General features: G+C 34.2%; 1 protein-coding gene and 1 long non-coding RNA gene across 4 annotated transcripts in view; both read right to left on the bottom strand.

Moving 5' to 3' along the window:
• Positions 1–15,684, bottom strand: part of LOC127731257 (integrin alpha-4-like) — a 71,182-nt gene that overhangs the window by 19,175 nt on the left and 36,323 nt on the right. For all 3 annotated transcript variants that reach the window (XM_052240286.1, XM_052240285.1, XM_052240284.1), the window contains exons 10-16: positions 15,153–15,264; positions 14,220–14,399; positions 12,454–12,660; positions 11,926–12,101; positions 6,212–6,346; positions 4,498–4,997; positions 2,874–3,045 (exon numbers count right to left, since the gene is read on the bottom strand). In XM_052240286.1, the coding sequence (XP_052096246.1) occupies positions 2,874–3,045; positions 4,498–4,997; positions 6,212–6,346; positions 11,926–12,101; positions 12,454–12,660; positions 14,220–14,399; positions 15,153–15,264 (1,482 nt within the window). The remainder of the gene's footprint in view (positions 1–2,873; positions 3,046–4,497; positions 4,998–6,211; positions 6,347–11,925; positions 12,102–12,453; positions 12,661–14,219; positions 14,400–15,152; positions 15,265–15,684) is intronic.
• Positions 1,296–2,855, bottom strand: LOC127731258 (uncharacterized). The gene is made up of 2 exons (XR_007995587.1): positions 2,178–2,855; positions 1,296–1,969 (listed from the first exon to the last, which is right to left on the bottom strand). It is a non-coding gene; the product is annotated as an uncharacterized LOC127731258 (long non-coding RNA).

The raw sequence follows: 15,684 nt of genomic DNA, 5'->3' as shown, positions 1-15,684 counted from the left end.
ATATAGTTGTAGGACTCGGATGTGTGATTGGGACGTTGAAGTGCGATGGTCACGGTAAAGTGCGATGATCCTTTTGCTGATGTGCAATGGTCTATATGACGCGTGATGGCTAGTTTTAAATCTACAGATGTGCAATTATTATGAGAAGTTTCTTTTATTAGTTAGTGTATAAATTCCAAACACTCCATCAAAACCATCTACAATGATCTATCAATGGTTTTCAGTCTTTGAAATCAGTACCGATTTTAAAGAAAACTCCATATTAAATTGAACGGGTAATACTCTCGATGAAAGCAGTTTCTTACAAACAAATTGACTTCCACATCGACTTATGAACATGAAAAACAATGAAAACATAGATACCGTAGTGCTTCGCACTTCAGAGTTACAACCAACATACTTCGGCGTAGCTATCGACAAGATAGCGTCCAATTGCCATCAGAGTAATCAAAACGCACCTCAGCGTCAACGCATCGCAGTTCAGCGTGATCATCGCAGTTCAAAGTCCTACTTGTATATAAAGAAAAGTTTTTTGTAACTTTCCACATTATATAAATAAATGCTTCCCTTGTATATTAGATACTTCGCCAGATGTAAGCGATTGAGATTTGGTAATACTTCTTTATCTCAGCCGGGTAATGTGCTGACCTCAAACTTATAGGTACAAGAGGAGACAATGTGATTTTATAATACAAATCCTGCTCTCCAGTTACATATAAAAAGGCTAAGATGAAAATACTCTTACATTGTATGGTAACTTTCAATATATATCAATTAAAACAATACTTTTCCAACCGGTTTCAACTCTTACAAGATAATCATGGCTGACTGCAAAAACGATTGTAGCTGTGAAAACGTTACGTTATGGTTATAACAATAGTGCTTACAAACAAGATGGACTCGGACCTCTGGACTTACTTTTATTGTCCTTATTGTCAACATACTTATTCCAATATCTGATATGATAACAAGACGGATTTCTATAGATCCATTTTATAGCGGACATCTTTAGATCAATTATACAACGGACTCGAAAGTCTAGAATTACCTGTGTCAACCTTCTTGTCATCATACTTTTCTATATATCTGATATGACAGATTTCTACAGATCCATTATACAGTGGATTCAGACCTCTTCAATTACCTTATTGGCCGTCTTATCATTATACCTTTCCCTATGTCTGATATGATTGGTAGACAGATTTCTATAGATCCTTTATTCAGGGAATTCGGACCGCTTCAGTTACCTTATTGGCCTCTGAAACTACCTGTAGTGTCAATCTTGTCATTATACATTTCTCTATATCTAACGCTACCTATATTGTCCATCTTGTCATCATAATTTTTCTTACATCTAGTATGACAGGTCGACACATTTATATAGATCCATTATACAGCAAACTCGCACCTAAGGCTTTAACAACATTGACCCTCTTGTCATCATACTTACCCTTTATATGATACGACGATAAGTCATATTTCTATAGATCCATTATACAGGGGAATCAGACCTAAGGACTATGCAACATTGACCCTCTTGTCAATATACTTAACCATTTATAATATCACAGCAAGACAGATTTCCATAGATCCATTATACAGGGGATTCAGACCTAAGGACTTATCAATATTGACCCTCTTGTCATCATACTTAACCCTTTGTATGATACGACGTGAAGACATATTTCTATAGATCCATTATACATGGGAATCAGACCTAAGGACTATGCAACATTGACCCTCTTGTCACCATACTCAACCCTTTATATGATATCACAGGAAGACAGATTTCTATAGATCCATTATACAGGGGATTCAGATCTAAAGACTTAGCAACATTGACCTTCTTGTCATCATACTTAACCCTTTGTATGATACGAAGTTAAGACATGTTTCTATAGATCCATTATACAGGGGAATCAGGCCTAAGGACTATGCAACATTGACCCTCTTGTCATCATACTTAACCCTTTATATGATATCACAGGAAGACAAATTTATATAAATCCATTACACAGGGGATTCAGACCTAATGACTTAACAACATTGACCCCATTGTCATCATGCTTAACCCTTTGTATGATATGACGTTAAGACAGATTTCTTTGGATCCATTTTACAGGAAATTCAGAACTCAGGTCTATACAACATTGACCCTCTTGTCATCATACTTAAACCTTTATATGATATCACAGGAAGACAGATTTCTATAGATATATTATCCAGGGGATTCAGACCTAAGGACTTAGCAACATTGACCCTCTTGTCATCATATTTAACCCTTTGTATGATACGACGTTAAGACAGATTTCTTTAGATCCATTATACAGGAAATTCAGAACTCAGGACTATGCAACATTGACCTTCTTGTCATCATACTTAACCCTTTTTATAATATCACAGGAAGACAGATTTTTATAGATATATTACCCAGGGGATTCAGACCTAAGGACTTAGCAAGATTGACCCTCTTGTCATCATACTTAACTCTTTGTATGATACAACGTTAAGACAGATTTCTATAGATATATTATACAGTGGATTCAGACTTCAGGGCGTACATGTGTCACCGTTCAAGTTATCATTAGTTTTCGTATATCTGGTATGACAGGTAGACAGATTTCTATAGATCCATTATACAGTGGATTCCGACTTCAGGGCGTACATGTGTCATCGTTCCAGTCATCATTAGTTTTCCTACATCTGGTATGACAGGGAGACAGATTTCTATACATCCATTTTACAGGGGATTCAGACCTCTGGAATTACCTGTGTCACCGTTTATGTCATCAGAGGTTTTCGTATATATGGTATTACAAATAGACAGATTTGTATTGATCCATTGCTCGGCAGATTAAGACACTTTCACTTACCTGTATCATTTCTTTTGTCATCATACTTATCTCTACATCTGATATAACAGGTAAACAGATTTCTAAAGATCCATTATACAGCGGGCTAGGACCATCATTCTTTACATCATAGGTATGAACGAAATTAACTATTTCGTTCTCTGAGATAGTTAACTGATCTGGTCTTGATATTCTGTACGAAATAAAATAGTTTATAATTTGATTCAGTTAATGAAAATTATTAATCCTTAGCTCTTTTATATTGGTAGCAAGAAACCATGAGACAGAACTTTGGTGTCATATTCCACTCTATTGCTCATAAATTATTTTACTCACTGTTGACACACGATAAAAAATGAAAACAACACGTTATTCCCTTGGAGTTACGTATTTTTGTTATTTTACTTTTTATTAGCTATTTGAAAGCCGAGGATGTATAAATTGTATGCTTTCGAAGTGTTGTTCTGGAAGATTTCAAAAGAAATGGTAATCTTTTTATCAATATACGTAGCATATGTTATGTGCAATTAATGAATGAATATATTATGTAAATCAGTTTTCAGAACAGAATATGTAGATCTTACAAAATAATCCAATGATGTTGTAAGTAACAGTGTAGATATGATGTGTATTCCACCTTTGTTCAACTTTTAATCTTATTTTCATTTCCCATTTTCTGGTTCAAAATAATAAATATCCCGACCTGTTCTAATCTTAATTTTGATTTTGATTTGATAGATATAAAAAGTAGCATGTTTCAAAATATTCGGTATACGAAACAATATAATGTTTACACTGGCAGATGTATACACAAACAAAACGATATATCGTATACACTGGCGTATGTATACACAAACAAAAAATAAACTGTATACACTAGCGTATGTATACACAAACAAAAAATAAACTGTATACACTGGCGTATGTATATACAAACAAAACAATATACTGTATAAGCTGGCGTATGTATACATAAACAAAACAATTTACTGTTTAAACTGGCGTATGTATACACAAACAAAACAATATGTTGAATACACTGGTGTATACAAACACAAACAAAACAAAATGCTGTATACAATGGTGGATGTATACACAAACAAAATTTCAATTTTGAATTCTTTCGCATTATGTCAATCCAAAGCCGTTTAGTTTGTTTGCAGTATTGGTTTTGCTAATTATTGAAGGCTGTACTGAAACCTTTAATATTTCACATCTTTGTCTATTGTCCTTTGGATAGTTATGCATTAGCAATCATAACACATCATCTGATTTTCATAATATAAAAATAATTTCCTTTTACACTAGAAAATAAATACCCCTCAATGTTAAGCTAGTAATTGACCTTCCTAAGTGAAACCTGAAAAATACTGTTTTTGTGTTTTCGTGATTATTAGATGACATACCAGATATTGTCTGAGTCACGGCTGGGTTTAATTACTTACTAATTAGGACATACAATAAAATGATACGCTGTTTGAATCACGGAGTTATAAAAAATCACTTACACTTAAGATTTTCCCTCCTGACACACATGGATATGATTGAGTTGCTAATTTGTATAATCACGAACCCATTACGATAAACATCGATATACAACTTCACATTGCTTGTGTCATATTCACATCGTAAAATAATCACCTACCCATTTAGTTGTACACTGACATGTAATTTCACACTTGCAATGAGTTTCCAAGAATTGTCCGATATATCCATATCGGCACTGGTGGCTTCTACTAATGTGTTGAAGACTAGCTTCTGTTCAAAATTACCAAGATTTTCTCCATCTTTAATCAACAAGTCACGTGACACTGTAAAGCGAGCATTGAAGATGACGATTTGCTGCTGAAATAATGTATTTCTGAGATCACACTGAACATGTGTCTCATTGTTTTCGTCAGCAATGTTTCTACAGTCTACAGGCTCTGTAACTTCATTTGTCGGCTGGCTGAATCCAATATATCTGGTATTGTTAGATATATCAATATTTATCTGAGTCCCATGTGACTGATCCCCTTTGTTAGTGACTTTAACGGTAACATCTACTTCAGAAGTTACCCCTAGTATAATTTCTTGTGGATCTAATGTGGCTTCAATCCGCAGATCAGGATGACATGTTCCATTACAACCCGTTGAAAAGTTAGCCTGAAACAAAACAAATATCTTTTATAATAGTTTCTAGCTTCTTTGTTTACTAGTAACTGTTTTCCATTAATTGGTTTATATAAAAATAAGAAGATGTGGTATGAATGTCAATCGGACAACTCTCCACCAGAGACCAAATGACATAAAAGTTAACAACCATAGGTTACCGTACGGCCTTTAACAATGAGCGATACCCTTACCGCATAGTTCGCTATAAAAGGCTCCGAAATGACAAATGTTAAACATTTAAAGGGGAAAACTAATGGCCTGATTTATGTACAAACCAATGAACGAAAAACAAATATAACATACAGAAATATATGACAACCACTGAATTACAGTTTCCTGACGTGGGACGGTTACATACAGAAAAGCGCTTTGGACGCATGAAATTTATAAAATGTTGTTTTCATTTTTTACAGCACTTGGTCGATACCGCTGCTGATGGACTATCAGTCCCCGAGGGTATCATTAGCTAAGTAGTCAGTTCGTCGGTACTGACATGATTTATAACAACTTTTCTTTTGCATTTATGAATTTATAAGTATTAAAAAGTAAGGTTTCAGTGTTTCTGATGAAGTTAAATCCAGAAAAGCGCTTGGAACGCATGCATTTAACTACTTTGTCGACGCCACTTAGAGTTTCCGACGGTATTCCAATTTCAATGATGTTGTTCTGGAGTGATGTTTCTTTGATCATTTTCGTTGATATAAATTAAAAACATATCAGGAAAATAACGAACTCCAAGTTAAATTCAAAAAGGGAGAAGATTTGTGTTGTTCTGAATTAAATGCTTAATCTTTAATAACTTCTTTGGAAAATCTGACTTAGATCTGATCTGTATTTTCACAGATTGTGTCTTATTAGCGACTGTCACATGTTTAGAGAGTATGGATTGGTATGTCAGGCAATGCATGCATAGCATGAGACGCGTATCTTGTCTACGAACCCATTTCACCCCGATTTGGAACTCACGGGATTCATTCGTTTTTTTCTAGATTTGCATGAATGTTTCTTCTGAATTGATTTCACGATTTGAACATCGCTCGTCTTTATCTAGAGCAGCGAAAACTAAAGTTTAAAAATGTGCTTATTTTGTTATTGCTGCCTAAACCAGTTGTCATCTTGTTTGAAATGTTAACAATTATCTGCATCACTTGTATTTTAATCAAATCAATCCCCTACACCTACACCTATTGACATAAATTACATACAGAGTCTCTGTTGATTGTAAGAGCATTGTCCAGTATAGGTTGAACTTCTCCCAGTAGTGGTGTATCGCTAAGTCTGTACGTTGTTTCCATAACCAATTCTTCTTCAAGTGATGCAAAAAACTGTCTGTCAACTGCCTAATAGAAACAACAGTCTTTTTATTCACTAATTTTATACAACTGTAAATGTAAATGAACCTTAACAATGCAGGATAGCCTGGAATTTTCGTCCTAAACGCGTAAGGGTTGATATACACAGATCGAGTAGGATTTTAATTCGACATCGAGTTAATTAGGATTTACACACATCATCGGGTACAATAGGATATATATCAACCTGCGGGTCCACTAGGATTAATACACACCATTGGGTCCCCTAAGATTTACACACACCTCCGGATCGACTAGGATTTTCACTCATCATCGTGTCCCCATTTTCACCAATTACCGAGTTCACTATGATTTATACCCACCATTGGGTTTACTAGGATTTACACCCACGACCGGGTCCACTAGGATTTACACCAACAATCAGGGCAATTAAGATTTACACCCATTATCTCATTCACTAGGATTTACACCCACCATAAGGCCCATTAGGATTTACACCCATCATCTGGTCCACTAGGATATACACCCACCATCGGGTTCACTAAGACTAACACCCACATTGGATCCACTAGGATTCACACTCACCACCGGTTCTACTTAGATTTATACCCACCACCTGATCCACTTCAAAATAAACTTCTAAATTAAACTGTCTGTTGTACAGCAATGTTTTGACAGGGGAAATAAATGATATTGTGTTTATTTTCATGACACAATATCTTTCTATGCATTTTAATAGACAAAACCAGAAGGCAATAAAACCGGCGTATGCAATGCCGTTAATCACCCCAAAGGCATAGTTAAAAGAAGAAATGGAGTAATTAAAGTCCATAGTCGAATGAAAACAACCAATATCATGTTAAAAAATTACGAAAAACAAACATCAGTAACTAAAACATGGAAAACGAAAGATTGCGCAACAGGAACCCAAACAAAATACAGAGGTGAAATCAGATGAGAGGTTAGCTCCTACTTTACTCGTGACACTCATAAATGTACTCATTGCATGTAAGTATTGAAATCAGATGAGAAGTTAGCTCCTACTTTACTCGTGACACTCATAAATGTACTCATTGCATGTAAGTATTGAAATCAGATGAGAAGTTAGCTCATACTTTACTCGTGACACTCATTAATGTACTCATTGCATGTAAGTATTGAAATCAGATGAGAAGTTAGCTCCTACTTTACTCGTGACACTCATAAATGTACTCATTGCATGTAAGTATTGAAATCAGATGAGAAGTTATCTCATACTTTACTCGTGACACTCATAAATGTACTCATTGCATGTAAGTATTGAAATCAGATGAGAAGTTAGCTCATACTTTACTCGTGACACTCATTAATGTACTCATTGCATGTAAGTATTGAAATCAGATGAGAGGTTAGCTCCTACTTTACTCGTGACACTCATAAATGTACTCATTGCATGTAAGTATTGAAATCAGATGAGAAGTTAGCTCATACTTTACTCGTGACACTCATTAATGTACTCATTGCATGTAAGTATTGAAATCAGATGAGAAGTTAGCTCATACTTTACTCGTGACACTCATTAATGTACTCATTGCATGTAAGTATTGAAATCAGATGAGAGGTTAGCTCCTACTTTACTCGTGACACTCATAAATGTACTCATTGCATGTAAGTATTGAAATCAGATGAGAAGTTAGCTCATACTTTACTCGTGACACTCATTAATGTACTCATTGCATGTAAGTATTGAAATCAGATGAGAGGTTAGCTCCTACTTTACTCGTGACACTCATAAATGTACTCATTGCATGTAAGTATTGAAATCAGATGAGAAGTTAGCTCATACTTTACTCGTGACACTCATTAATGTACTCATTGCATGTAAGTATTGAAATCAGATGAGAAGTTAGCTCATACTTTACTCGTGACACTCATTAATGTACTCATTGCATGTAAGTATTGAAATCAGATGAGAGGTTAGCTCCTACTTTACTCGTGACACTCATAAATGTACTCATTGCATGTAAGTATTGAAATCAGATGAGAAGTTAGCTCATACTTTACTCGTGACACTCATTAATGTACTCATTGCATGTAAGTATTGAAATCAGATGAGAGGTTAGCTCCTACTTTACTCGTGACACTCATAAATGTACTCATTGCATGTAAGTATTTAAATCAGATGAGAAGTTAGCTCATACTTTACTCGTGACACTCATTAATGTACTCATTGCATGTAAGTATTGAAATCAGATGAGAGGTTAGCTCCTACTTTACTCGTGACACTCATAAATGTACTCATTGCATGTAAGTATTGAAATCAGATGAGAAGTTAGCTCATACTTTACTCGTGATACTCATAAATGTACTCATTGCATGTAAGTATTGAAATCAGATGAGAGGTTAGCTCTTACTTTACTCGTGACACTCATTAATGTAATCATTGCATGTAAGTATTGAAATCAGATGAGAGGTTAGCTCTTACTTTACTCGTGACACTCATTAATGTATTCATTGCATGTAAGTATTGAAATCGGATGAGAGGTTAGCTCTTACTTTACTCGTGACACTCATTAATGTATTCATTGCATGTAAGTATTGAAATCAGATGAGAGGTTAGCTCCTACTTTACTCGTGACACTCATTAATGTACTCATTGCATGTCAATATTCGCTGATACATTTGTTGGTTTTACTATCAAGAACAAAAACGAAATTAGTATTCAGACAAATGTAATTTATCTTGGTTCAAGTGTTGCACTGATATTTCAAATCGGTCACTTGATTCATGCTGATGTCCGTAGAGATTACTTCAACTTTAGTAAGGTGGTCACAAAGGAGCCAATGATCACAACTCAACGAAGTTTAAAACGGTCTCTAACACATGTTTGATAGAAAATGTTCAATATGTGACATACAAATCAAATCTGCAGTGTATTATAAGCAATTAATAAATCATATTCCGCCAAAAAAATCGAAAACTACCATAAGAAGCCTAAATCTCAGCACAAATACAGAAATAAAACCAATACTTGCATTGCGACAACTACGGAGGTACATCAAGAAATGATTTTTTGGCAGGATATAATTTATGAATACATCAAATAACATAGATAGAATATCATAAAAAAGATCATCTTCAAGCTGGTCGCTGGGTTATGAATCTTATCTTTATTGAAATAAATTCAGTGAGGAGTGGAATAGCTTTCAAAAGTCTAAACAGTTCTTATAAAGTAACCTCGGAAATGTGAAGCGTATCTCTGAATTTTTCTAACAATGTGCCACATGTTGAGCAGGATCTGCTTTTCCTTCCGGAGCACGTGATATCACCCCAAGTTTTTTGTGGGGTTCGTGTTGTTCGGTCTTTAGTTTTCTATGTTGTGTGTTGTGTACTGTTGTTTGTCTTTTTCTTTTTTAGCCATGGCGTTGTCAGTTTATTTTCGACTTGTGAGTTTGAATGTCACTATGGTGTCTTTTGCCTCTGTTTTTCTACCAAATTGATAAAGGTTTTCTTGAACTTTGCTGGCCTCATGTCAAGTAATATAGATGACCAGTAAAGTTGTATGAATCAAATGGTAACTACGTGTGTCCCCGAATGAGCAAAAACGAAATTACCTCAAGGAATGTGTAACGAACACAGCCTGAATAGTGTAAATCAAAATAACTACAGAAACGTGGATCGAGTGTAACCGGTTTTTCTTTCAGATTTGAAAGAAACATTTCATAGTTAATTTTCTAGACTAAATCATGATTTTCTTTAAAAACGAAAGAAATGATTTTGTGTTGTTCGTCTACTTAAGTGTTTCATTTAGCCCATTTTGTTATATGTTTAACTATGCAAACATTATTGTAGCTACGGTCTGTATATGTTGTCGTATATACAAATTAACATTTTCTTCCTTTAATTCAATCTATAAAGAATATAAAACATGCTAGTGCCGGTGGGTCTAGAGGTAAGATTCAAGTTGAAAACAAATTGGCAACGCCATGGCACAAAACGAAAAACGACGAATGGACTACTAGCAATATATAAAACACATAAAACATAAAAAATTAAAAACTGAGCACAACAATAACCCCACTCAATACCTGGGGTGATCTCAGTATATTTCATTACGTTTTATTATACGGTTTAAACTATCAGCTACCAACATTTTTTTTCTGCTAGCATCTTTATCAGATTTATTTGTTTGTTTAAATTAACAATTCAGGTAGTTTTAATGTCCCTTTTATATCTTTCGCCTCACTTATTTAGAATAGAGAATAGAAACACGGGAAATGGTCAAAGAGACAACAACTCGTCCAAAGAACAGAAAACAGCCCAAGGCCACCAATGGGTATTCAATGCAGCTCGAAAATCCCGCACCCGGAGGCGGGCTTAAGCTGCCCCTAAACATTAATGTATACTAGTTCAGAAAAATGGACGCCACACTATACATACAAATGAACCAAAATTTAAAATACACACAAGACTATCAAAAACTAGAGGTTCCTGACCTGGGATAGGTGCAAAATTGCGGCTATATGTTTTGTGAGATCTCACCCCTCCACCTATACCTCTTGTCAATGTGGAATATAAAAAAACATAACAAAATGCACACTAAAACTCAGTTTAAAAGTAGTCCCGGTCCGATGTTAGAATAGGTATGTCTGTAATGTATGTTCAAACAGTTTGGTTGCTGAATCCATCACGTTATTATCACGTAAAGCAATAACGTCTGTTTGGATTTCTCATTTAATTTTATTTTTAATATAATGGGACTTTAAACAAGTGGGATGTCTAACACCAAATAAAACCAGGTTTAACCCACCATTTTCATCGGAAAGTTCCTACATCAAGTCAGGAATATGACAGTTGTTTTCCATTCGTTCCGTTGGCTGGTAAAGTCGAGAATTTGATTGAATCCTACATTTTTGAGTTTACTTTGGCGTTCGGTATTTTTGTCAATGCTTTTTTATTCCTGGTTATGACATTTTGACTGAGTGTGAATTTGCAAAATTTTCAAAATTAAAATCGTCTCGTCTGTAATAGATTCTGGTACTGAGATGACTGTGTATGTCAATCATCATATTGTATCATGGAGAAAACTTTATAAGTATGACTTACTTGTGTCTTATCTATTCTTTTTTTTATCATTTTACTAAAATTAAGCCAATGAAAAAGGTTTAAAATAAACAATCTTCTTAATTTGAATTAAGATTATTCGATTTGCATTCATTTTTCAGACATACCTGGGGAGAATTATCTTTTCTTATTCCATCTTCAAGTTTTGAACAGAGGAGAAAGATACCAAGATTCTAAACTCATAAGAGGATGAAACACTGACGACGCCTTGTCAATAAATAAAAGAACGACCAAAAGACGAACAAATTAACAAAACACTACATAGAAAACTGAAGATTGAGCAACCATTCCACAACCCAAATAAACCAGGGGTCTGGCAGGGCTGCTCATGCAAGTATTCATAATGTGATCAACCAATCATTTGGTGGTGTCACAATCGCGAAAGCAGCTTACCTTTCCGGAGCACCAGATCAATCTTAACTTTATGTAATCTTTTTGATATTGCCATGATTAAATTTGGTTTCATTTACTTCCTTTCTGTAAAAATAAAGAGTTTCACAAACCATCACAATAGCGTAGTACTCCGTACATGATTCTGACAATTTTCTAACTTGAAATCTTTTTCCTTCTAAGTTACCACTTCCAAACTCTTCTGTTTCTGATGAAAGATGAACCCGAGTTGGTTTACTTGGTGTTGACAAAGTTCTTCGAATATCCGAGCTTAGATTATAATCAACCACTAGGAATTAAAAATGCAAAGAAGACATTTGATTAAAAAAACTCCATGCTGTATCAATGGGTAAAGATGTTAAATTGTTATCATTTGTGCATTAGTACATTCATTATTATACGATTTGTTTTAATCAAAAGCTGGTGTAAGTAAATCTGTGAAATTTATAAAGCTGACAATACCATGTGCTAATGAATAAGACGAAAAGGCAACAATAGCCTATAAAACTAAATATTGAACAACACGAGTCACATCAAAAACCAGGGGTTAGGTGGCATTCTGTAATCCTTTTCAATTCGTTTGTAACTATTTTCATCATTAGCATTAATAGATAGTCTAAAGGTAAACTTTTAATACTCACAAATTGAATCTGGAACTGAATCTCCAGAGTAGGAAAAGCACAGTCTAACAGTCACACATGGTTTGTATAATTTGTCTCGACATTTCAGTTCAGAAGAGTTCAGAGGTATATCAGATGGAAAAACTTCAATGGTGTTATTAAGCTTTATAATAGGTCTGCCTCTTAATACATTTACAGTATTAGACATGTAGGATCCAACTAGAATATCTAAAAACATTAAATATATTATAAACTACTGTCTTCCACACAAACACAACTGACCATGAGGACTTCATAGTGGTAACATCAGACATTTTTAAAGATAAGTTTACCTTATGAGACTGCTGACAAATAATTTGGTTTATGTTATTTGTACTCCTCTTGAAAAGTCCCTTTTGTAGGCAAATAAAACATGGTAAGGGGTTCTTCATTCTTGTCTTCGAAGGTCTTTTGATCAACCGCCCAGAAAAATAGATGAACAATTTTGAAAAGATAAAATGGTCATTTCAACCTCTTGAGCCTCAAATGCAATAATTTTCCTCTTAGACAAAATAAAAAATATATATGAATGATGTATATTTACTCACATGCATTTCGGGTTATTCATCAAATTATATTGTAACACTATTACAGAAATACTCTCAGAATTCTGTAGCAAACCAAATTTTTCCTTGAAGTGTCCTTAATTGTCTCAAGCACATACAATATTTGTTCAGTACAATTGGAATTCTACGCTGGCTTACTGTAGAACTGGGTATGTAATTGAATATCGCAAACAGGAACAAGAAGAACTGAACGAATAATTCTACTAACTCTGATAAACTGACAAAAAATAAGAAAAACAAGAAAAATGTTTGTCTTTTCTCTCAAAACAACTGCCGTCAAGACACTTAACAAGTATTTTTGCAATCCTTATACAGATTACAGTATAATATATCTTTATAGAAATAAGGAGATATGATATGACTGCTAATGAAACAATAATATATAAAAAAAATCAAAAGCCAATGATACTAACAATAACATGTTATCCCAAGGTCAATGGGCTTCAACATTGAGCAATATCTATCACATATAGTAAGTAACACATGTCCAGGGAGGACAAAGTTTGAAACTATTCAAAATAGAAAAACTAACTGTCTGATTAAAACTACAACAACAAACAGAAACTAACAACAACCATTGGCTCCAGGCTTGGGACATTTACAAAACGAATGTTGTGGGGTTTAACACGTCTGTGAATGGTCAGACCTCTTATTACCCCGGGACATTGATGAAATAAAAAAATCATCAGAGAAAACGGTAAAATCACTTTGAAAAGACTTATCCCATCAAACCGGTACTTTCCTACGCACACAAAACAAATAACAAAAACACAATAGACAACAGACATAAATTACCGATATGACTACAACTGTTATATTCCAATATATATCAAATTTCGGTAAAACAAAAGTATCTCCTGAATGCAGGATCATAATTGTTTTTCTCTAATTCTTAGCAGATTGATCCTTTTCCTGACTGGTTAATCATTTTTATTTAATCAACGTGTGGTTTAATCCACCATTTTCTAGATAAGGAAATGCCTGTACCAAGTCAGGAATATGACAGTTGTTTTCCATTCGTTTTGATGTGTTTGAGCTTTTGATTTTGCCATTTGATAAAGGACTTTCCGTTTTGAATTTCCTTGGAGTTCGGTATTTTTGTTATTTTACTTTAGTAGTAATGAATAACTATGAATAAATAATAATGATTAAATTAATGATGGAAACATCTTACTTTATTACCTTGGTAATTGTTATTGTCGATGTCATAAGCAGTAGAAATGTACCAACCAAACGACAGTAGGTTACTACTTATATCTTGAGCTTTAATTTTCTGTGTGAATGTTAGTTTGGTATAACCACCGTGGTAGATATAAATAGCTCCTTTATTGCTCTCCTCATATGGTGCACCAATGGCTACATCTGTGTAAAGATAATATTTTAAATTGTTTAGAAATGAACATAGTGGATGCTACTTTTTGTTTAAATACATGTATTGCATGTCCCTTTTGTATCAATATATTACAATTTCGCATCAACACATTCCGTGTTAAGGACAAAATGCATCAGAAAAGTTCAAACATGAACTACGATACGATGTGTCAGTATCTCATCCAACAAAAGACATAATGTCTAAGTTCTTAAGATACCAGAATCGTCATCTAATCTTTTGGTGTGGCTTAGCATGTCGTTTGATGTATGTATAACAAGAGACAATTACATTTACATATTATTAAGATTCTTAAGTCCTAACTCCTTCAGGCAAATACCTCCTTATTTGTATCTGAGATATACTGCAGTCCTAACCAACCCGTCCCCATTCTGATATACGTATTCTCATATCCATCTTTATTTATGTCTCCTTTGCACTGCAGTGCGGTACTAAACTGTCCCAATTATAACTTAAGTTCCCATATATTTATCCTTGTATATATCTCTGATACTCTGCATTTCTGTGATAAACCGTCCCAATTCTGACTTACGTACCCTTATATTTATCCTTGTTTATATCTCTGATACTCTGCAGTGCTGTATTAAACCGTCCCAATTCTGACTTACATACCCTTATATTTGTCCTTGTTTATATATCTGCAGTGCAGTACCAAATAGCTCACATTTCAAAATACGCACCCTCATATTCATTTTTATCTGTATCAGCGCTTCACGCATACGTACCCTTATATCCATCTTTATTTATATCTCCTATACACTGCAATGCTGTACCAAATCGTCCCCATTTCGACATTCCTTGTAATTTTTGTCCACTCACACTGAGTAGTTTGTCTTTCTGTTCATATATAAAGAAATATCATCCATAGATTTAGACTATATTTGTTGAATACAAAAATGGACGGTTTCCAATACGGGGTCACTTAGGGGTTACTCCCTGCCAAATATCATTAATTACATAATATGAGAAGATAGAAAAAGTATTATGTTGGAATACAATATGCTTATAATCTATTGCTTATTTCATTTTGGATTAAAAAAACACAAGATATCATTATTTACGTTTTCTGGGATGGATGGCTTGTATATAATTCGAAGTCAGTAAATATAATTTTAGTTGAAAATGTTTTAAAATGCTTTGGTGTGAAACACGTTTTTGGAATATTTGTTATTCCAAAGTTTTCCAACAACGAAACTGATCTGGTCTCCCAATTGCTTTAATGATTATATTTTACAACAATATTGAAGATGCCACCAC

Source organism: Mytilus californianus, unplaced genomic scaffold (genome assembly GCF_021869535.1).
Source record: "Mytilus californianus isolate M0D057914Y unplaced genomic scaffold, xbMytCali1.0.p SCAF_2, whole genome shotgun sequence".
In the NCBI taxonomy this organism is placed as follows: domain Eukaryota; kingdom Metazoa; phylum Mollusca; class Bivalvia; order Mytilida; family Mytilidae; genus Mytilus; species Mytilus californianus.
The sequence above is the reverse complement of the archived record's forward strand: the minus strand, read 5'-3'. Positions and strand labels throughout refer to the sequence as shown.